The following is a 25,374-nucleotide window of genomic DNA, read 5'->3' on the forward strand; positions in this document are numbered from 1 at the left end:
ATAAAAAAATTAATAATTTAAATTTAAATTCTTTTTGCCTATGACTTCTTACAATTGACGAGAATGCTTTTACAATTTCGATCCAAGGGAAGAATTCAGTTGATTTCAAGGGAGGTCCCTATGCCGCTGCTAAGCTTAATTTGGCTAGCAACCCCATTTTAAGAAATATTTTATGGACTGGTGTCCACATGAAAAAATTGAATGAAAATATAACTCAATCCCATCTTTTTCAACAGCCTATTTTTGATTGCTAAGCAGTTGTACCACAATAAGAGAAGATTCCTAAATTTCCTTTGTGCTAAGCAAAAAATTGCATGGGACAGTTTTATGTTTATTTTAAGGTACAAAACAGAGTTAAGCAGCCACATGGGAACATAGGGTAACCCCATGTCCCATGCAGCTGCTTAGGGACAATTTATGCTTAAAATTAAACAGCTGCAGTGTTCCCATGGAATTTTCAAGTTTAGAGGAATGGATAAATTAGAATCTTTTTCTAAAATAATGGAGCAGCTACTGCTTAAAATCTTAAGATAAGCTTTGGGAAAAAAATGGGACTGAAAACAAGCAGCCACTGCTTATTAGAAAAATGTCAAATGCCTTCAACCTATTTATTCCTCTTTTTTATTTGCCTAAAATTTCTCTTCTAATATTTATTCACAATAAATATCCCACAAACCTTCATTTAGCAGTGATGCTCAAAAATAAGCAGCAAACTTTGGTTCTATGGGGCCATCAGCTCCACAAATTAATGCTAAATACATGGAGCAGCAGCTGCTAGCTAGCTAAAATAAGCCCAACATGGGGACCTGTCCTAAGTGGCTGTCTTCTTTCATTTCTTAGTCAATCCTAACGTATGATTTGGAGGGAGTGTTCTATATCTTATTAAATAGTTGCACAAAATTACGTAGAAAAAAATTCCAAAAACCAGGTGTAATAAACTTTAAAAAATTGTCAATGTGAGCATAGCCAAATTGGGCGTTCCTACCACAGTGCAGAAAAGAGAGAATTTTGATTCTCGTTCCTCAAAATTAAACAACTCCATGTGACCTCGCCCCTGAGGGAGCAAAAGATGAGGCAAATGCAGCTTTTTGGCCATCTTACGATCTATACACAGCCACTTGCAAAGTAAACAGACGTACAAACAGAGATTTGTTCATCTCCCCTCTCACGTGCTTTCCATTCTATGACTGAGAAGCCTTGTGGGAAGCAGTTAAACAAATGCCCGTAGCAGAAGGAAAAGGGAGCACAAACAATTTAAACCCCAGGAAAATTGTTGTTATCCAATAAGGAAAAAAGAAATTACTGTACAGAATTTAATTTAAAAATAAAGATTCTGAAACCTTAGGATTTCAGATTGTTTTTACTTTGCAAATTAATAGAAGGAAGCTAATGAAAACATTAGTTCCAGGGACTACTAAAACAACTAATATTGGAAGTACTTAAATCTCTGATACGATACCTTAAGGAGCTATGAAGCTGAGCTATATTCTTTTACTGCAATCCTAAAAATTAAGGGTATTTTTAGTTAGCTCCTACTGTTGAATTTCAAATGTTTAATTGCTGGAATCTCTGTACGTTATGCATCGTAGAGTTTGTCTTCCACGAACATTAAGCTCTTCACTAAAGCTTTATTTAAAAGATTTCCAATGCTTGCCTCAGCAAATGTACCAAAAATAAGCATTGCACATTTAGGTGTAAATGACAATGTTACTGATACAATGAAATCAATCCCCCATATGTCGGGACATACATCTTAATGTGCTTTCCCATAGTGAATTCACAAGCAATAGTCTCGCATTTTAATGAAATCAGGAATGTTACTTAAAGCCTTGAAATCAATCCCACATCAGCTCAGAGCAGTTAGCATGCCCTGGAGAACAATAAAAAATAATCCGATGCACAGCTCCTCAATGAATTTCAAGCAACCAATCTATCTTTTTCTTCATTTTCTTCTATATTCAAGGCGGCCAATAGCTTCGGCCATGACTCAGGAATGCCCCCTGGCAAGTCAAATTCAAGAAGTTTTCCTCTGCTACGGTAAAACTCTTCAACAGGTTGGCTCTACAAGAAGAAAAATAGAAAAGTTCAGATTAGAGACATACGCAAAATATGCAGAAACTAAGAAAATTATGAAAGAAAAGGTTACATCTCGATGACCAAGGTATGTAACAAATAACCCACAAAAATGAAGTGAAACAGCCTGGGACGCATAAACATGAAAAGCAAAAAGCGTGCCTTATCACGATAGACACGAAGCCTTTCTTTCACAACTTCTTCTGTATCATCTGCCCTGGTTATCAACTTGGACTCGCAACTTGGAGGTGGTAGAAGAGGTGCCATGCGTATGGCTGGCTGTCCTCCTTGTTCTTCAACATTTACTGATGCTACATTGAAATTGCCTCCACACTGACTGCACATTCTCCTCCCCAAGCATTTCTGAAGCAAGGCTTCTTCCCTGAGCTTGAGGTTGACAGCCAGATCAATATCTGTCACTTTTTCTAGGACTTCCTGCATAAAATGTAAATTCATCCACTAATAAGTGAGGTGAAGATGTTATCCTGGAGACTAATTCACTCCCAGTATGCTAAAAAGCATGTTCTCTATATAGTCGCTGCACAGAAAATTACACACTTTGCTTTGACAAACCACTTAGCCTATTACTCCCATCAAGGTCAATGATAATAATAAATAACAGTAGAGAATCGGATTAATGCTGCCATGCATATACTGTCTATTATATCCCACTCAAGAATTGAATTTTAAGAATCGGTACATTTACACTTATATATTCTGCTCGATAAGAGTTTACAAATGGAGCCTTCTGTAAATTCCACGATACCAATATGCAAAAGGCCAGAATTAAAAATGGGAATAGTAGTTATGGATAAAATGTTAGGAAACTGAATATAAATGATTGTTGTGTATTGGGTAGCCTATCGGAAACTGTGTTTCACGCGGAGTGTGGTATACAAACTACTCTTAGAGTTAGCCTGGTTTGGCATCCAAGCGAAAATAAATTTATTTGTTTTTTGATTGGAAATACTTTGATTTTTTGTACTTTGTAGCATACATTATTTTCATATTTCTGCTTTGGGCACTGCTTATGCAGTTACCCAAGTCCTACTATTTTGGGGGCATTGTTCAAGATACCTTGTTTTCAGAATTGTGGTGTTGGCAGAGTTTCATTCCAAACTATTAAATACTCTCTTACATTTAGTTTATTTTAATTAGTTCAATTACTGTTAAAAAACCTGTTAGACAGTGATATATCTTTTGTTATTTCTGCAATAACTGCATACTCCAAGGTTGTGTACTTTTCATGCACTACAATAAATAGATAGACCCTGCAGATCTTGGATCCATGACAATCGGCTTCATGTTGTGGTATCAGAGTCACTCTCTTGGCTCTCTGGCAGAAATCGATAGAGATTTCATTGTCAGCTACTTATAGTTGAAATAACTGCAAGCCAAGTTTGCATTACTGGTGATAGAAGTCATTACGTCTCCCTTCAATGGGATAAGAGACACAGAAATATATGAATAAAGCCATAGACAGAGACAGGGAGACGAGTATTAATAGAAAAGGAGAGCAAAGACAATAAAATTGGTGAAAGGAGTTTCAATAACATGATCCTGAGCAATCCATTTTGCAATAAACATTAATTTGAGAGCAGACAATACTGGTAATCAAGATAACCAAGAAAACCAGAGGCTGAAAGAGAAGAACATGATTATTAAGTTAGTTGGCTGTAGAAAACTAGAAAGCTATGAATTCAAGGGTTTTTGATTTCTGGGTTACCGTAAAATTCAGTTTTCTCCTTTGTATTTATAAAGCCGGCATATAATTGCCCATTTTAAAGGCAAAAAAATCTTTAAATGACATAAACACTGTCTTACGTAGGGGCATCTGACAAGATAAGAAGACAATTATCTGCAATTGTCTAATATGGAATCAGATGGATGAAGCCACATGTTGAGGCACTGATGAGATTTTGATTTCTTAAAAAGTAGAAGGAAGCCATGTTCCATGGTCTGGGGACATAGATGGGGGAGGGCAGGGGATGACAGTATACAAATGTGTGTGTGTATATTTTTTTAAACAAATTAATATATTATATGTCTTTTTGTGTTTCATATGTGACGACATTTATGGTAAAATCAGAAAATGTCGTCTGAGACAAAATAAGCTTGCAACTTCTGAAACAAACTGAATCAGGTAATTGCTTGTTTATTCTTAATCAAATGAAAAACACTTGTAGGCAATTACATTGATGAAATTCTGAACGAAATGGAAAGACTAAAATAGAAAGATTCTAAGTAAACTTTACTATGCGAATCTAAACTAACTATTTACATTATTATTGACCATTCGGTATAGAGATATAATTTTAACACCCTCCCTTAATGGTCGATCTGTCAACTACACCAAGTTGCCCCCCTGAATTTGACAAATTTATCCCAGCTCATAGACTTGGTGAGAACATCTGGAGTTTCAACCTCTATCAGAACATACTGCTGCTGAACTGATCCGTCTTCTACAAGACAATGAAGCTCAACATGCTCGGTACATTCATGGAAGATTGGATTTTTGGCCAGTCCGAGTAACCCTTAATAGTCAGTGTACAAGGGAGAAGGTCCTGCTTGTGACATTTGCATGTCATAAAACATCTTTCACAGCCAAATTAGCTAACGTGCTGCCATAACTGAATCTTCTGCTTCAGTCAAGGAAAGAGCTACTTCCTACTGCTTCTTGTTGGTACATGTTACAGCACCTATACCCAAACAAATTACATACCCATATGTGGATCTTTTGTCATCCACTGAACCGGCCCAATCTGAGTTTATATATCCAATCAGCTTTGGATCCTTGAATCTGTTATAAAAAATGCAAAAATCTGAAATGCCTTTCACACATCTCAACACTTGCTTTGCTGCAACCTAATGATCAGCTTTTGGGGTTGTCATGAAGCGAGAAATGTAGCTCACAGAAAAACTGAGATCAAGTCAAATGGCAGTGTAGATGAGGCTGCTCACTAGTTGCTTGAATGTTGTTCAATTTACTGTGGATGAATCAGATTTGGCCAACAACTTCAGCCCCTTCTCTATAGGCGTGGAGGCCTGTTTACAACCCTACATCTGAAATTCGTGAAACAAACTTCTGACATGTTTAGATTGAGAGATAAAACTACTACTAGTTATCTGCCAAACCTCAATACCCAAACAATAATAGAGGCCCAAATCAGCATGTCAAAAGCCTGACACAAGTCATGTTTGATTATTGTAATCAAATCATCAACAGACAACAAGAAGAGGAATATCATCACCAAAGTGATTGCATACAAATTAGTGCCAAAAGCATTGCGTTGAAAACCATGATCAACCAAGTGCTAATCAATCTTTATATACCATGCCCGAGGAGCTTGTTTCAGTCTATAGAGTGTGTTGACCAGTCTAAAGACCTGATGTTCTTTACCAACAACCTTGAAACCAGGAGGTTGTATCATGTAGACTTCTTCCTGCAACTTACTAGTGAGGAAGGCACTCTTGACATCTATTTGATGAACTATCCGTCCAAATTGAGCTGCAATGGCAATAAGGAGACAAATTGTGCTCATTTTAACAGTAGGAGCAAAGGTCTCCACATAATCAATGCCCTCCTATTGTTTGAATCGTCAAGTTACCAATTTGGCCTTCTACTTATCCAAAGTGCCATCTACATGATGACTGACCCTATACACCCATTTGCAGTTGATAGGTTTCTTTCCAAGGGGTGGATCAAAAAAGACCCACGTGCTATACTTCAGAAGACAATGGTAATTTACCACCATAAACTTTTCTCACTTTGGAATGCCTTTAGCCTCTGAATGAGTTTGAAGCTCATAGATGTCATGGATGTTGGCCATCAGAACAAAATTGATTGTGCTTTGTTGCTTTCTCTTTCTTCAAGTTGATCTACCCTCAATGAGCTCATCATCATGGACATCTACAATAGTCTAAGCCCACCACTTAGGCCAGAGGTTAGAAGTACCGACATCTCACATAGGAGAAACATCTTACAGGGAAGCTGGAACAAAATTATCTGTATGTAGATACTCAGAAAACTAGGTGGTGCTATATCTGATAGAATCATCATATCTAGAATTAGAATGATATGAAGCCCCGCCCCTCGTCCCTCCTTCTCCCCCGCCCCCTCCCCACATTAGGGGAACCAAGAGGAAGACAAACACTTAACGATTACCCCTGTTTCATCTTCTATTTACCCTTTACAATAAAATGATTATTAACTTACTCATTATCCAAATACAGCCTTCAAGAAATATAATACTATTATAATATTATAATGTTTCTTTAATGGTCATCTTAGTTAATCTTAATAGACTTAAATTTATTAGGTAGTTTCTACTTTCGTCTTTAGTTCATAATTGTTTCTTTAGAAACATTGTCTTTGTAAATCTATCAAAGGAGTTTTCATCCCCTCTGTTCAATACAACATCGATCTACCATAGCATGGTATCATAACGAGTTGACGGAATTTCATAAAATTTGGCAAATATTTTAAAGAAAATTTCTCTCTTTTGATCTAGATTTATTTCCAAATATTTGTTTTTCTGAATTTTTTAAATAAAATCATCGAAGGCATTTAATGAAAAATTTGAGGTTTGTCTTTGTACATTCCCATTTTAAGATAGAATTTTAATAATAATTAGATGATACAATATTACTAAATAGATAATGATAATAAAATAACAAAAAATTAAAATTAATATAAAAACATAAAAATAAGAAAGAAATTAAAATATTATTATTATAATATAAATAATAACATATATGATCTAGTATGAATAAATAATATTTATCATTATTAACAAATAATAAAATTAAAATAAATGAATAAATAAATTAAATTAAATACAAGAGATAATATTGTAGAAAGTATGTTACTTTTCTAAATAGGATTGAATAATAAATGATAATAAACATAAAATAAATAAGTAAATAAATAATATAATTTAGAGTAATATATATTAACTAAATCTAATGAAAAGTCAAGCGATATGTAATAAAGAGATGTGACCCCTTCAAATTAAGATATAAAAGGAGGAGAGTTCATTTGAAAGAATAAGAGGAGGAGAAGATGGGAGTAAAAGAAGGATTAATGGAAGATAAGAAAAAAATAAGCAAGGGACTTTTTCAAAAGGTTGAAATGATGAAAGGGTGTGTCTATGTATTGCAATTAATAATTATGAATGATTGTGACTGTTTGAAAATATTTTAATTATGAATTGTTGGGACTTTTCACATGGATTGTGATTATGAAGGGTTGTAAGTTTTTGAATATATTATGAATACGAAGGAGAATATAAATACAAGGGAGTTTTCTTCAAAAAGGAGGAAATAAAGAATCTTGTATGATTCATTGATATATTATATCTATGTGGTATACATACATACATACATACATATAAGTATTGTCGTATTAATATCATTTACAATAATTAGATTGTAATATCAATTATAATTAGTGTAACACCCGAGACAGGAACGCACCGGAGACCAGTCCACAACCGAGATAGGGACGTACCCGAGATGTTAGGACAGCATCACGGCATCTCAAGCGGCACCACTCAAAGTGCCACCTCCACCGGAGACGGCAAGACGTCTCTGTGTCCCCTATGGGTGCGAGGGGACGCCAGGACGTCTCCCATGGCAAGAAGATGGGGGACATTAAAAAGTAAAAAAATAAGGCATTATTTTAATATTTTTTTGGTTCTATTTTTGTTATAATGGGATATGGGGCCCATTCCTTCCTCCTCCTTTGTTCAAAAGCCTTCTATTCTTCATTTTTATTCACATTTGCATTTCTATATCTGAAGACTGATATATATTATAAATTTTGAAATTAAATAATTTGACACTTTCATTTGCTAATGTTCAATGTTCATTATTTGTCATTTGATCATGAATCATAATGTTCCAATTCTAAACTTCAATGCAATGTTCAATGTTTAAGTTTTTTACATCTTTATATCTTATATTGTATAATTGTAGTACCATTTTTCATAACTAGCATTTTAAGTACCATATGTATACTTTATACACCCCTGCTCCCCCTGCTACCCCCCATCCCCTTGTCATCCCCTTGCTGTCCCCAAATCAAGGCACCTCTATTCGCCCATCTCGAAAACTTGTCCTGCCGTCCCCCCGTCCCACAGGGTGGTGTAACTATGATTATAATAGAAAGATCAAAAATATATATCCACATTTCAATCCTACTACTATTTGGCTAAGAAGGGAAGACAGGAGTGTTGCCAAGGAGGGGCTTGTGTAAATTCCAAGCAATGGATCTTTCTCCCAAAATAAGATAAAGGTCAACATTCTGTAAGCCTTTAGGATACAGACTTCGATATGTAAACTTTGAGGGAATCCATTGATAGTGGTATCTAGGCAACTTAGTTTACACCCACTACTTACATCATGAGCTGGAAAAACTAATAAGGTTGGACATAAGCATTAAAAGATAATTTTAGGAGTATGGTGTTACCAAGGAGGGTTTTGTATAAATCCAAGCTAATGGATCATATCCCAATAGAGGGTAGGGATCAGTGATGAACCTTTGGGATGTGGAATTGGACCTGAAAACTTTGAGGGAGTCCATTGGTGGTGTATAGGCAACTTGGATAGCATCTATACCATCCACCCATAAACCATATAATAATATGATTGGGTAGTTGGAATTATTATAATGGACATATTCTTAAAGACTTATACACCATATGATTTATTAAATACATGCCAATCATGACTAACCCAAAAAGGGAATGTTACATTGTTATCAAAGCATGATTCTGCCATCCTATAAGGCAAAAGAGGATATAGGAAAATAATTCATATGAAAGACTAATATAAAAAGCCAATGAATATTTGAAGAGGTTCAATCATAGACACAAGAGCAACCTAAGAATTTGGACTAAAAAATGTACATATTTCAAATCAATAGAAGAAATTATCTAATTGCTTGAGGACGAGCAATTTGAGGAAGGGTGGACTGTCATGTCCCCATTTTAAGATAGAATTTTAATAATAATTTGATAATACAACATTACTCAATAGATAATGATAGTAAAATAATATATTAAACTTAATATAGAAATAAGAAAATAATAATAAAAGTTATTATAATATTTAATGTTATTAAACAACAAAATTATAATAAATGATTAAATAAATAAAATTAAATAGAAGAGAGAATATTGTAGAAAGTGTGTTATATTTCTAAATAAGATTTAATAATAAATAATATAATATAATATGGAATAATATACGTTAACTAAATCTAATGAAAAGTCAAGAGATGTAATAAAGAGATGTGATTCCTTCAAATTAAGATATAAAAGGGAGGAAAGTTCATTTGAAAGAAAAAGGAAGAAAAAGAGGAAGATAGGAGTACAAAAACAATTAATGAAAGATGAAAAGAATGAGAAAATAATTAAGAGACCTTTTCAAAAGGTTGAAATGATGAAAGCATGTGACTCTTCAAATGGATTGTAATTATGAATGGTTGTGACTCTTTGAGAATATTTTAATTATGAATTGTTGTGATTTTCCACATGGATTGTAATAATGAAGGGTTGAAAGTTTCTGAATGTATTATGATTATGAAGGAGAATATAAATACAATGAGCTTTCTTCAAAAAGAAGAGGAAATAAAGAATCTTAAATGGTATATCTGTGTGTGTGTGTGTGTGTGTGTGTGTGTGACTATTGTACTATTAATATCACAACAATTCCCTTAAAAATATGTGGTCTTGGCTCTTCTCCAAAATTGAGAAGAAATACTTGAAATGGAAAACTCATTTTCTTTCCTTAGCAAGGGGACTTCAAGTAGTTCAAAAAGTCCTTGCAGCTCATCGTATTTACTTCTCTTTTGGATGGTTATTTGCTAATTATAAATCAAATAGTCTTGAAAGGATTATGAGAGATTTCTTATGGTCTAATAATTTGGGGAATAAGAAAAGGCACTGTGTCAAATGGGAATGGTGTTGTCTTCGTAATAGCCAAGGTGGTCTAGGCATTAAGGATTTGAAATCCCATGGTGTTGCTCCGGCCTCAAAATGGATCCATCAATCCCTATCTAGGGAGGAGCCTTGGAAGGTTCTAGTTAGAAACAACATTAAAAAAATCTGTCATTAAAAGAGGTAAAAGTTGGACCAATGTTTCTCTCTGTGATAAAGTATTTGGTAACTTTCAATTGTCTATTTTTGGTTCTAAACTTTTTCAATCTCTTTGGAAGGCCTGGTCCCAAGTTAGAGACTTTATTTTGTTTAGGGGAGTCAATGGTGGTTCTCCTACATACTCTGTTTTGGATAGATCCCTATGGTGGGGAGTGGAGACTAATGGAAAGCCCTCAGCAATAACTCAGTTGTTGCTCTTGAAATTTCTAGGGATAGATTTATGATGTTGAAGAGGGCAGGTCAACTTTTGACACATGAAGGATGTGATCTCCTGCCAGTATTTCTCTGTTCGCAAGGACATGCTCAATCAAAGGGAGCTTGAGAATTTGAATCAGTTTATTGAATTCAAAATCTCAAGCTTGATGATAGACAAGATGGTTACAAGGGTAACACACAGGGTCTCCAAATAGCTGAAAATGATACCGGTGGGGAAGAATAAGTTCCTCTTAGCATAAGGCAACATTCCTAATGTTTTTCTTGATGCCACTTTTGAACAATGTTGTTCTTAGTGATACAGTACAGCTTCCTAGTTAGTTACGTTTGATAATATATCTTAATATGATGTGAATGCTGATATATAGTTGCAACTGATAGGGGATACTTTACTGTGATGTTTGAGTCAGTTATCATTGAGTAGCACTAGTTTTTGAGGAACCTATGATGAAATTTCAGATTTGCTATTCTAATATCAATATCATTTACAACAATGAGATCTTATTATCAATTATAATAGCAAAATCAGAAATATATATCCACACAAAATCCTATTACTATTTGGCTAAGATGGGAAGACTTAAGTGTTGACAAGGAGGAGCTTGCGTAAATTCCAAGCAACGGATCTTTGTACAAAGATAAGGTAGGGGTTAGTGTTTTGTAAGCCTTTGTGATATGGACATAGACCTGTAAACTTTGAGAGAATCCATTGATAGTGGTATCTAGGTAACTTGGTTAACACCCACTGCTTTTGTCATGAGATAGAATGGTAATAAGGTTGGACATTATTATGGAAGTAATTGGTTAAATACTTGCTTCAATGGTGGTATCTAGGTAACTTGGTTAACACCCACTGCTTTTGTCATGAGATAGAATGGTAATAAAGTTGGACATTATTACGAAAGTAATTGGTAAAATACTTGCTTTGTTATTAACAAAGACCGAGAGGTCATTATATACAAAAGAATGGAACGATGTTTCCTTAGGAAACAATCGTAGAGAATAGAAAGAAACATTCTATTCTAGCTGAAAGAAAGCTAAAAAAGCTACAGCTCACTAAAGCTAACTAAATATATACAATAGATTACCATTAACTAATAATAGACGATTATCTATTATCGTAACACCCTCCCTTAATGGTTAATCTATCTATAACACCACGCTGTCCTCTGAATTTGACAAACTTATCAAGACCAAGAGTCTTGGTGAGAATGTTTGTAGTCTGATCTATGGTAGGAACATACTACGACTCTATTGTCTCGTCTTCAACCAATTGTTGTATGTAAAGACAGTGAACATCCACATGCTTGGTTCATTCATGGCGGATTGGATTTTGGGCTAACTTGATAACGCCTTCGTTATCAACAAACAGAGTAGTTGGTCCTATTGGTGACATTTGCATGTCCCCAAGCATCTCACGAAGCCAAACAACTTCACATCTTGCCTTAACAGTCCCTTTGTATTCAGCCTATGTAGAGGAGAAAGAAATTGCCCGCTGCTTCTTACTGGTCCATGTGACTGCACTGTATCCCAAACTGAACACATGTGTAGAAGTTGACTTTTTATCACCAACAGAGCCTACCCAATCTAAATCTATGAACCCACTGAATCTAGGACTAGAACTTCGAGAGCACAAAAGTCCATAATCTGAAGTGCCCTTCACATAAAAAAGCACACGCTTTGCAGCCATCCAATGATCAGCCTTAGGAGCTGTCATAAAGCATGAGATGTAGCTGACTGCGAAGCTGATGTCAAGCTTAATAGCAGAGAGGTAGATGAGGCTGCCTACTAGTTGCCTGTATGTAGTATCATCAATGGAAGGAGAATCAAACTTAACTGATAACTTGAGACCTTTCTCCATAGGGGTAGATGCACGCTTGCAATTCTGCATACAGAATTTGTCCAAAAGAGCCTTGGCATATTTGGACTAAGAGATGAATATACAAGAAGACTGTTGCCAAATCTCAACACTTAGGCAATAATGCATGAGCCCAAGGTCAGTTATATCAAAAGACTGGCATAAATTTTGTTTGATTCCTTAAATCAAAGATGCCGAACTGCCAGTAATGATCAAACAATCCACATAAATGACCAGAAGGATGATGTCACTATTAGTAATCTTGATGTACAAATTCAAGGATGAAAAACTCCTTTGGAAGCCTTGATCATTGAGGTAGTTATCAATTTTTATGTACCATGCTTGAGGGGCCTGCTTCAAGCCATAGAGAGCTTTTACTAATTTGAGAACCTAATAGTATTTACTAGCAACCTTGAAACCAGGAGGCTAAGTCATGTAGACCTCTTCATGGAGATCACCATTCAAGAAAGCACTCTTAACGTCCATCTGATGGAGCTTCCAGCGAAACTATGTTGTCATGGCTAGGACTAATCTGATGGTGCTCATTTTTGCAGTAGGAGCAAAGGTCTCCTTATAATCAATGCCATGGTGCTCAGAAAAGCCCTTCGCAACTACACGAGCTTTGCACTTATCCAAAGTACCATCCAATTTGTATTTGATTTTGTATACCCATTTGCAGCCAATGGGTTTCTTCCCTGGTGGAAGATCAAAATGGACCCAGGGGTTATTCTTCAACAGGCTATGGTGTTCAAATGTCATGGTCTATTCCCACTCCAGAATTCTTTTAGCCTCGGAATATGTTTGAGGTTCAAACACACTATGAATGTTGGCCACGACAGCGATGTTAATAGACTCTGTAGGTTTGCTCTTTCTCCGAGCAGTTCTCCCATCAATGAGCTCATCATCATGAAGATCAGCAAGTTTCTTAGCCCACCACTTAGGCCGGAGAGGAGAAGGACCAACATTAGTATCAGGAGATGCTTGGGGATCAGGTTCCTCTTTAGAAGAATCAAGATCAAACTCAGATGAAGCATCTACAAATAGAGGTGATCCTGTAGGAGAAGCTGGAGGTGTCTATACAAGGACCACTGGTATAACTATTAGGTGGACTTAATGGAATCCTAACTCCCAAATCATAAGCCTTTATAGGTTGGTATGTTGATCAGGAACAGGAGAAACAAGCATGAAAGGTCCTCGTTGCTCATCAAAGAATACATCACCGCTATTCATGAGAAGATATGTCTCAACATCGATTAGGCAGTAGGCTTTGTGAAGAATACTATACCTAGTAAGCATGAGTTTCTGACTCTTGGCATCCAACTTGGTGTGTGATGTATCAAGATCCAAACAAAAGCAAGGGAGCCAAAAACCTTCAAGTGACTGATTCTGGGCTTGCGACCTGACCAGGCCTCTTCTGGAGTTTTACCTTTGACTGCCACTGTGGGTGACCGTTTTAAAAGATAAACTGCAATGTTGATTGATTCTGCCTAGAACTTCTTCGAAACATGTCTGTATTTGAGCATGGATTGAGCCATCTTGATGATTGTTTTGTTCCATCATTCAACTACATTGTTTTGTTGTGGTGTGTGGGGTGTGGTTAACTGGCGTTTGATGCCATGTGTATCCAACAAGCTAGAGCAAACATTAGAACAAAATTTCCCCCCGTTGTCTGATCTAAGAGTAATAATAGATTTCCCAGACTCTTTTTCAACTAAAGGTTTAAACTTTTGAAATACAGGAAATGCATCTAATTTCTTTTTAAGGAAATACACGCACATTTTTCTACTGTAATCATCAACAAACAGCATAAATATCTGGACCCAAGAATAGAAGGAATGGCCATAGGGCCATAGATATCGGCATGAACAAGTTGAAGTACTTGAGAAGCTCGCCATGAATCGCCACTTAGGAAAGGTGTGCGATGTTGCTTCCCAGCTTGGCATGCATCACAAACTCCAAGTTGTTGAGTCTAAACCTCTGGCAATCCAAGAATAAGCTCATCCCGAGCAAGCTGTGAGAAATAATGCACATTTAAATGCTCATATCGTTGATGCCAAAGTGTGCCAATAGAAGATTGCCGAGTAGCCATAGCTAAGGCCCAAGAATCACCAAAATCGGTGAGTCAGAAAAGACCATGATCCTCAAGACCCACTGCAACAGTAGACTGAGACACTCGATCAGTGATAGTACACTGATGTGAATTGAAAGTAACATCCAAGTGTGGAGAATGTTGCAATAACTAAGAGTAGATTTAGTTCCATCCTTGGAATGTAGTACACATCGAGGAAAATGAGATTCCTCCCAGTAGACTAAATCTGAATGTTGACTTTGCCAACAACAGTGTACTCTTCTCTACCACCAAAAATATCAAAGTTTGAATAAGGTTGTTAGCCAATGAACTAGTCTTTGCGGTGATTGAAGTGATAAGAGGCACCTAAATCAATGTACCAGGCAGACGATTTCACATGATCTGCAGGTCTTTTAGCCATGAAGGCATAAAAGGCAGATTTTGTTTGCTCAGTGAGCTCTACATTGTTCGCTTTGGGTAGCGAGCTTAATTGCTTAGATTGTGCAGCTAAGCCTTTCTGACATTCAACCTTCATATGCCCAAATTTGTGGCAATAGTTGCATTGAATATTCTTCTTTCGGGAGTTGTCTGAAGTGGGAGCAGAAGACTTCTGCTAAGACGACTACTAAAACTTGCCTTTATCCTTCTGAAAGGATTCGGTAGCAAAGGCTTGCTCTGTGGAGGTGGAGCTGGAACTGCTATCGAACTGTTATTTACACCAATCTTGTTGAAGCAGATTTGTGCATAAATCAATGAACTTCAAATCAACACTAGAAGACGTGATGTTGAGAGTCTCGATAAAATACTCAAAGGACTTTGGTAAACTTCGAAGAGTGATAACCACAATATCCTCTTCCTCCATCTTGACCAATGGCAAGCAACTAATCATAGATCTCTTGATTCCTATTCAGGTGAGGCTCGAGCGAGGTTCACTCATCCATGATAATAGAAAATAGAGGATTTTTCGAAAAGAAAGCTCTGCTTTTGTCAAAAGTCTCATGAAGAACTTTGAGATGTGTCCATATCTCAGCAATTGTCTTGCCAGGTGGAATCTAAAAGAGCTAATCATCAGCCACAAATAATTTGAGAAGCATCATCGCTTCTCGATTATTCAGATCCCAAGTATCCTGATTAGGACCAGGAGTAGTCGGACGCTTTGAAACACCCAGAACAAGTTGATTAGTATTCCAATATTCAAAAATTGCGATGATCCGTTGCTTCCAAGTGCCATAATTTTGACCATTGAATTTTGAGTTGTGTTGGAGCAAAATGTTTTTCAAAGATGCCATGGCATGTTTTTCAATGAGAAACTTGAAAATTTGTGAAAGCAAGGTCTTTGAGACAAAAAAAAGGAGACCCATAAAATTTGGAGAGTGACCCAGAAAAGAGCTCGAAAAAACCCAGAAGGAATATGTTGTAGGTTTCTAGATCCGTTGGCTCCAAAATCGAGGCACCCAGAAAAAATGGACAACCACCTAGTTGAGCTCTTGAAAAACCCACCAAGAATCTATAATCAAAAAAAATTCCAAGGTCAAAAATTAGGGTTTCAAAAAAAAAGTAGTCGATAGCCATGAAAGCTCTAATTTGCAAAAAATAATGGAGTTTGCAAGCCAAAACGGTCGGGTTTGTAACAAAGAGAGGCAACTATGGCCAAAGTATGCAAAAACGACACCACATGATGGTGTTTAGGACACGCGTATCAGACCAACCAACAAGCACCCTCCAGCAAAAACAAGTTGAACAAAAAATGACCACTGTTTTTGCGAAAACAAGTGCCTTCCCAATGTTTAACAGACAAAACCACAATTGATGCCAGGAGTTGCAATCACAATTTACAGAAGGGAAAACACGATTTGTCATGGTTTAGCCAAAAAAAAAGGTTGCAATTTTCAAATGTTCATTCTTGAAACCCTAGCCGAGAACCAACAATTGATCAGAAGGATTTTTCTTAAATACGGAAACCCTATAATGGGTTTTGGAAAAAAAATCGTAGAAATTATTTCAAAAAATCTGAGCAAATAATTTCGAAAGAAATTATAAATTTTTCAAATAATTTAAAGTATTTGCTCTAAGACCATATTACGGAAGTAATTGGTAAAATACTTGCTTTGTTATTAATAGAGACCGAGAGGTCATCATATACAAAAGAATGGAATGATGTTTCATTGGGAAACGATCGTAAAGAATAGAAACATTCAATTCTAGCTGAAAGAAAGCTAAAAAAGCTACAGCTAACTAAAGCTAACTAAATATATACAATAGATTACCATCAACTAATAATAGTCGATTATCTATTATCGTAATAGACATAAGCATTAAAGATAACCTTAGGAGTATGGTTCTACCAAGGAGGGGCTTGTATAAATCTAGGCTTACGAATTATATCCCAATAGAGGGTGGGCGTTGTCGATTCGTAAGCCTTCGGGATGCAGACTTGGACCTATAAACTTTGAGGGAGTCCATAGCAGGCATCTAGGCAACTTCTGTAACACCTATACCATCCATCCATAAACCAATTAATAATAGGATTGGGTAATTGGAATTATTATTATGGATATAATCTTAAGACTTATATATAGTATGATTGATTAAATACATATCAATCATGGCCAATCCAAAAAGGGAACATCACAGTCTACAAAGATTTTTGATGGAAATTGTGAGCCTAAGCAAGAGTTTTAATTGCAAGATTTCTTGGTCTGACAAAAAGTTTCTAATTTCTGAGGTTGCATGTACTTGAATGTTTATTGCATGTTCTTGCATGTGTTTTTTACCAGGTGAAGTCTCGTGTTTTGCTGCATGGAGGTTTCTCTCATTGGTTTTCATAATTTTTTCTAGTTAAAATTTTTTTGATGGGTTTTCATAAATTTTCCCTATAAAAAAATTCAAATGGATTTTATTGAACAAATTCTATAAAATTATTTGTTGGATTTTAATATTTTTTGAGGCTATTGAATATAACAGGAAGGTGAAGGATGCAGACTTTGCTGCCACCGTTCTTATATGGAAGAATTGAAGAGCCACAGTACTGTGGTTGAGACACAATTTTCAAATGTGTTTTGGACACCTTGTGTTCTCCACTCACTTAACCTAATGCTACATAAGTTTGGAAGGAAAATATGTCAGATCAAGCAAATGTATGCTGAATTTGAATAGATCTATAAGTTCATCAGTAAACACATCAAAAGCCATATTTAGATCATCGTAGCAATTGCAGCTATTAAGATAATAATTAAGCTTGAAACACTGATTTTTAAATGTGTTTCACTAGAGAGAGAGAACAATTAATTCTTGATGAGGTTGTTAAGTCCCAATTAACATCCAATATGTGTGTGTGTGTAGAATTTGTGAAGGTGCAAAAGGTATGGGAGCCACTTTCTAGCATGGCTAACAACCAAGGTGGTTGGTTTGGAGGCAATCTAATAGTGATAGAGCAACAAAGGTTATTAGAATATTTGTCTATTTTTAGTCTCCAATTTTTAGTGTTTCTTAGTTACTTTATTAATGGTCATTTTCGAAGGTTTTTTTTAGGCTTTTTATTTTTAGCTTCACTGAGAAGAAAGCGCCTCCTACATCAGTTTGAATGAATTAGGAAAAATTTTATGAGTGCAATCAAGAAGTTGTGATGCTTATCAAACTTTTTGTTAGTGGTGATCAGCTCCCTCAAGTGCCATCTAACAAAACAGCTAAAGAGATCAAAGAAGGTTCTATATGAGACATCAAAGAAGAGCTGGGCTTTCTTTCTAAAGAATATATTATTTTCTATTATGATAGATGAGAAGATGTCTCTCCAAGCACATCTTACAAAGATCAAGGACATACGTGACCAGTTTGAGGGGTCACAAGATGGAAGAAGACATGGAAGCAAAGACACAAAAAAGCCTACCTCAATCCTATGAGATTCTAGTAGTCTTGATCTCAAGTTTCCTAATCTCTGCAATAAACTTCTACAACAAGATAGAGATGGAAGCAATAGTTTGGAAGAAGTACTAGTTCATTTTCCACAAAATAATTGGCCTTCATTGCTAGAGGTAAACCACAATCCTTCTAGCAGAAAGGACAAGGACAACCTGAAAGTCTTCCAAAAAGTAAAGTATCCAATGTAACTACTTTCACAAGTTTGGCCATTTGAACAAAGATTGCAAAAAACGGTTGGCATCGAAGCAATCTAAATAAGAAGGGTCTCGACAAAAGGTCTATGTTGCGCATTCTGATCGGGAGTCTACCTCCTATTCATTCATGGCCACGTGCCCATCCAATCATGAGAAAACATCTGCTTAGTTCATTATCTCTAATGCCTATTGGCATTTCACAAATTCACAAATTTGATGTTTGGAGGAGGCGAGGAGTATACTATTGTCAAATAGGGCAAGGTTTAGATTTCAGAAGTAGGAAGAGATTTGCTATTTCTCAATGTATACTTTGTCATAGATATGGAGCTCAATTTGATGTTAGTCAATCAAAAGCTAGATGTCTTCAATTCCAAAAGTATGGCATTGTTGACAAGCAGCCTCATGCTACATTTGTTGTTGGTATTGAGAATCATGGTCTTTATAGACTTGTTGATACAGGTGGTTCTCAGGAGCAAACCATGGCAACCACAAGTACTTCTATCAATAATCATTTGTACCAATAGAATAGGCACCGAATACTCTCTCTCTCTATCAGGAGGATCTAGTTGTTGGATTATCGAAGATTTAGACACAAAATAATGGAGTTTAGAGCTTGTAAGGTTAGAAAGCAGCATCCAAGGTCTTGCAGTTGATTCATGTGGATATCTATGGACCCATGAAGACTCCATCAATCACTGGATGCAAGTGTTATTTGTCATTTTTTATTTGTTGGAGGTCTTTAGAATAAATTAGAGGTGTTTAGCATGTTTCAAAGTTTAAGGCCTTGGTGGAAAAGGGTAAAGTTCTTAGCTAGTCACTCTTCAATCCAACGATGGTGGAGAATTTTGTTCTTCTAATTTCTCCAACTTTTGCACATCATGCAGTATTAAGCATGAGCTTACCAATCTTACACCCCTCAACAAAATAATGTTGAGCACAAAAATCGCATAAGCATTGAGATGGATCAATCTATGTAATAACCCTCAATAGGTGATAGCTTAATTAAACATAAATTTTTCTTCACAAGATTAATGGTTTGACATTTCATCAAACACTTTGCATGAAATCTCTACCTCGTTGTCTTTTATCTTTAGATTACTTCCGCTTGCTTATAATGGTTCAAATTTAGTTTAGACACATGCAAATGGTAATTAGATGTTCAAACAAAGAAATTGAAGTACAAATGCAATCTTTTATTACCGCTCAAATACATACATATGATTTCAGCCTATTAAATGTGCATCTACAGCCAATAGGCATTTTTACAAACACTTGGCATGCAATCTAGTGACTGAAACACATAACTACAACTCTCATGAAATTTGCAATTAAATGAAGAACCTGTAGGTGACTGTTGTAGATATCAAATTGCAGCAGATTTGTATGAGGAACAATGTACATCAGTATGCTCTCTCCAACTTAAGGCAGATCACAATTAGCATGTCATAGACGCTACCCCAATAAAGAAAACATCAAACTCCAAAGGAAAACGCAGGTCTGCAACTTATAATTTCCATCTCCAAACCCTTTCAAGTCAGACCAATTCACTAACAAACATCAACTTCTCTTGCACAGTTAATATAGTTAAGAAGGCAAATCAAATTACTTTACTTCAGCAGCAATTTGCAATACCAATTTCAGACAATCTTCCAATATACTTCAGTAGTGGATAACATATCCTCAGAACAAACCCTTATACTTCAGCAAGGGCACAAACTTCGGAACCTTAGAAAGCTACAAAGGCAACAAAAGAAAATAAATATTCAAGTGTGTTTTTTCCAATGAAATGAGCTCATATTTATAATGCCTTTGTTGACAAAAGTTTCCAAAAGAACTCAACTTTTGAAATTGTAAAAGTTTCCCAAAAGAACTCAACTCTTGAAACTTTCCAACTTAACTCTTTTGGCAACATTTAATACTTGGCTTAGGTATAATATTAATAAAATAAATGGCCCCTTCCAATGATGACTCAACCCTCAACTTAAGTGATATTATAAAGTTAAATTATAACTTTATAATAAGTCATTTAATGATTTAATAATAATTTGGCCACTACAGAATATTATAACTCCCAAAATACTCATCATTTAAATGTCATCTAAAAGAGGATCACACCTATTATTTCTCAATGTGACCAAATGCACTTTCCAAAAATAGAAAGGGTCCATCTCAATCAACACCCAACTTATCACAAATGGTAAGTACACAAAACTAAGCCCGATCTGAGCCAAACAAAGACCAACCTGTTACTTTTTGAATTATGGAGAAGAGAAGACCCTCCCAAGCCAAGCCACTGCCTCAAAAGACCCTCTATCCACAATAATTAGCGTACGAGGATCACAATAATAGGCTAATCTCTCGAACTCTAATATTGGCAAAAATGGGGACATTACAATCTACATTGGCGCATAGAAATGTTCCAAAGAAAATTTGGGCAGAAGCAATCTACTACAATTTATCTTTTGAGTCGGTCTCCCAAACAAGCTATTATGAAGATGACCCTAGAGGAAACTTGGTCTAGATGGAACCCCAAAGTTAGTCATGTGAAGGATTTTGGCCTACAACTTATGTTTAGATTCCAAATGCCAAGTGCACTAAACAAGATTCCAAGACTCAAAAATTGATGTTCAAAGGCCATTGCGATTATCACAAGGCTTTTCGGTTGATTGATGTTGATACTGATCATCTCATATTCAGTCAAGATATGGTGTTTGATGAAGAACAAGGTGGATTTCAGCCTTCTTTTGTTTTGAGCCCAAAGGATGAGCCTCCAAAGCCTACATATTTGGGTGTTCAACTTTCATTCGCTCCACCTAATGGGAGGGATTTAGTTGACATTGTGCCCCTCACCTTTCCTCGATACATTCAAGATTCACACCTAGCAATCTGAAGTGATGTTGTTCCTCCTACAACGAATGTTGGTTATTCTAATGTCCAACCGAAGTCGTGGGCCAAGACCACTAGTGATCTTCATAATGATGTACTTATTGAGGGTATATAACCTAGGAACAAAAGCAAACAATGTTACACAATCAATTTTTCTCTAATGGCATTATGATCCTCACACATAGTTAGAGGTTAAAGGTATACTTGACTGAGAACGCACTGTGGTAGTTAAACATTAGAGTTTCCGAAAATAAACACTTTTGTGCTGCCAAATCTTCCACCAAGGAAGAAGCGCACTAGTTGCCACTAGTGTATAAAGTCAAGGTTGATGGAACTATTAATAAGTATGTTGGTAAACAGATTTGTTCTTTTTATCTTCCGTGAAATTATGACTCTTAATGACCACATCATGAACAATATCTATTTACAACAGTTGAAAAGCCGTTTTATGGTTACTGGCTTTTCTCTGAATTGGTAGGTACAGCTCCCTGTATGAATAATCTTCAATGAATGATGTTTGCTTCTACTTATCTAACTCGGGGTATGCTCTTGACCGGAGAGTAGGAGAGGCAAACCAAATTAGGCCTATCTAGAACTTAATTCAAGCAAGAAAAACTTCTCACGATCGAAACAGATTTATGTATCCACACTTCTTATGAATTCATAAGTCCATCCGCGCAAGACTTAAAAAAATTGAAATCTAAATCTAAATTACAACTGATGAATCGGAAAAACTAACAAAATCCTTTCGTCAAATGAAATATAATTATACTTATCACATCCATTTGAATTCCAGAGAACAGGGGAAATGAAACTCTGTTCTTCCTTAGTTCTCCGTAACGCGGAAAGGAAATACTAACTAATTACAGTACCTACTGGAACGGAAAATGATTGAAACGAAGTGCCATTCAATTGTCTCTGCAACAGATAGTACTTCACACCAAAATTTGCCAACCCTTGATTAATCATTAAATTTCATACATATAGGATTTGAGAGATGACCGTTACAATAGGAATATCAATCGGTTCATCTTCTCAGATGACAAATGGCAAGATGCCAGTTTGTCGAATTTCAAAATTTACAAAAATTTATAACATTTACATCAGAAAATAGAAAAGGAGTATTGAATAAGTCATTTAGACTTCTTTCCCTTTTCAGTTTTTGCCCTATATGTTCTAGCAGCCACTATAATTGGGATCATCTCCTCGTGACTAGGCACATGTACATTGGTGAATCTTAAGAGCCACTTTGAATGCTCCCGAGCCAATTCCTTTACTGCACCCAACTGACTTGTCAACTCTCCAGCAGCCACATGTACGCATCCGCCGAGTGTTTGCAATTCTACCACTCTGTTTTGACTGCTTGAAATCATCCCAGATAGATTATTCAAGTATGTAGAGAAGTTATCCTTCATTACCTCTATCCCAATGAGAGCCTTTCCTTGCCTGCTACTTTGTGGATCTGTGTGTAAACCTTGCATGAGCTCAAATGCTCTGTTTTGGATCTTCTTCACCTTTTCCTTTGTTTCTTTGAGTCCTTCCTCTGCCTCTTGAATCATTTCTTGCTTGAACTGCATGTTCTGAAGCCATTCGAACAAAGGCTCAATCCCCTTTTTCAAAATATTTGCTTCAATCGCCTCTTTTGCCTTCATTTGAATGATCATATTTAGGAGAGAAACACATTCCTCACACCTTGCCTTTTCTGCAGCTAAAGTGTTATGATTAGAAGTGATATTATCCTTCTCAATTTCTAACCGAAGGATAACATTTCCAATCTGATCAATCAGAACAGCTCCATCTGTACTGAGCTTCTCAATCCATTCTTTTCCGATCTGGCCATAATGCCTATCCTTTTGGAGTTGTGAGATGAAGGCTTGCACCTCCTCTGCAGTAGGGTTCTCAGTAGCAGGCACACCAGTAATGGTTGCCAATAGAACAACTAGTTGCCTGATGAATCTTTTTAATTCCTCAATCTTTGCTTTCATTCTGATTTTTGACAATTTGAGATCCTTCAGTTGTTCCTCTATCACCTCGTTAGTTGATCTCCATAGGCCTACTTTTGTATCATGCCTGGCTTCCCCGAGATCAATTGAATGCAGAGTGAAGTCTTCTGGCGTCATATCTTCAATTTGCCCTGCCTTGTTTGGTTTTGCTACCTCCAGAGTTAAATTACCTGTTTCTGGATCTTGTCCTAGAATTGACAAAGTCTTCTGCTTCTTAGCTTTCGCCATGGCAGATCCTGAGCGAACCGCTTGGGATACATCTCTCGAAGGAACACCTTCATCTTTCCTTTTTCTCTTCTTTTCCAAAGTATCCTCGAGCCAAGATTCTATACTAATCACTTTGGAGGCTGTTCCAGGTGACTCAATGCTAAACATCTTCTTCTTCACTGGAGTCGTTGTTGTTGTAGTTGCAGAAAAGGGGGTCTTTAGATCCCGAGAAAGAAGCCGAGATGAACCAGGAGCTTTCTCTTCTTTTTGGGCTTTCTTTGCAACTTCATCGGAATCAGTAGATTCGCTACTACTACTTTTATCATCTCCGACCTCTACTATTTGAATAGGAGAACCAGTGGGCTTTAGAAGGGGAGCACTTACAGATGGTGTAGGGCTACGATGAGGGGATAAGACAGGGGCGACATGAGGAGATGGAATTGGAGAAGCTTGAGGAGATGGGGGTAAAGCGGCGTGTGGAGGTGAGACTGGAGCAGGGGATCCATCTTTCTGCTCTTTCGTTCCCTTCTTAGCTTCAACTTGAGCTCCAATGACTGGTAGCGATCCACCTTGACAGGCTGGGGCTATCGGCACGTGCTTCTCTGGGGGCTGATCACCTCCTCCCGCAGATTGGGCTGGTCTTTGAGCAGTCGTGGCAGTAGCACTGGGAGTGACACTTTGAGACGAAGTAGGAGTAGCTGCAGCTAGAGAAGCTTGAGTAGCTTTGCTCTTGCTTCGGCCTTTCTTAGCTGTCCATTCAACCCACTTCCCAGTTCTTTTGACAATTCTTGCCATCATGACATCGAAATTTTCTTCTATGTCAACATATGGTTCAGAGCTAACGGGAGTATTCCTCAATTTTGTCAAATACGTATTACTGTACATATTCTGACCGTCATCCTCTAGCCCTTCTACATCTAAATTTATTCCATATGTCTTTATTTGATCAATTGTAAATCTAGCAAAGGCGCGGTCTCGGCTCTCCAGCTCATCCTTACAATCTGCCCAATAGTCTTCCATGGTTGTTACATGTTTGATCACGCTCCCAATCTGGAGCACATCCCTAGCATATCCATTAGGATCAAACAGGGGCCTTACTGCTTCATACTCTTCCAATTTGTATTTACTCTCAAATGCTTTGAGTATATTCTTTGCATCTGATCTGGTTTCGCAACTGTATGCTCCAACTTTTATAGGGAATTCATACCCTTTCTTCTTCAGACTGGTGCTCAACACGTTCACTTGTACTGCTTGCCTCACGATCTCCACGAGCACGATCATATCATTTGGATACCTGGGCAGCTTCAGTGGGAATCCGTCGAACGCTGCAAGACGCAAATAAGAAAATGATGAGAACTGGATGAAGTAACTGCCAAATTGGCTGATGATCGCCATCGCCTCTGGACTGAATCTCCGCTCCGGGCGTCCCTGTAGTTCCCTACAAATCCTCATGGTGAATGCATCATTTACCCGGATGTATTCTGCATAACTATTCTGTAATTGCAAGCATGGATAAAACTCATAACTTTTTACATTGTCAGGGAAATCCTCAATTCTAGGAAGTCCCGGCCATAGTTGAAGAGAAGCCAACATGTATATCAAGAATGAGGACATATAAAAAGAATTATAAAACTTAGCTGCATTGAGAGCCCTAGAAAGTTGTTCACTGACCTCATGCGCCCTGTCAATATACTGTATGTCTGAGCAAATAACTTGCACCAGAGAGAAGTACTATTCTACGAAATTAAAAGCTTCTACCTCACCTTTGAGTCGATGCAATAGAACCAAAATGTCA

At 36.8% G+C, this 25,374-nt stretch overlaps 1 protein-coding gene across 8 annotated transcripts in view; it reads right to left on the reverse strand.

The window, feature by feature from the left end:
* Positions 1-1,503: 1,503 nt before the first annotated feature.
* Positions 1,504-25,374, reverse strand: part of LOC149565462 (putative adenylate kinase 6, chloroplastic) — an 87,713-nt gene continuing 63,842 nt past the window's right edge. For all 8 annotated transcript variants that reach the window (XM_089818993.1, XM_089818990.1, XM_089818989.1 and 5 more), the window contains 2 exons: positions 2,236-2,508; positions 1,504-2,061 (listed from right to left, as the gene is read on the reverse strand). In XM_089818993.1, the coding sequence (XP_089675119.1) occupies positions 1,918-2,061; positions 2,236-2,508 (417 nt within the window). In that variant the 3' untranslated portion in view covers positions 1,504-1,917. The remainder of the gene's footprint in view (positions 2,062-2,235; positions 2,509-25,374) is intronic.

This window comes from Cupressus sempervirens, chromosome 3 (assembly GCF_028749045.1).
Source record: "Cupressus sempervirens isolate cs-2001-9-10 chromosome 3, ASM2874904v1, whole genome shotgun sequence".
NCBI lineage: Eukaryota > Viridiplantae > Streptophyta > Pinopsida > Cupressales > Cupressaceae > Cupressus > Cupressus sempervirens.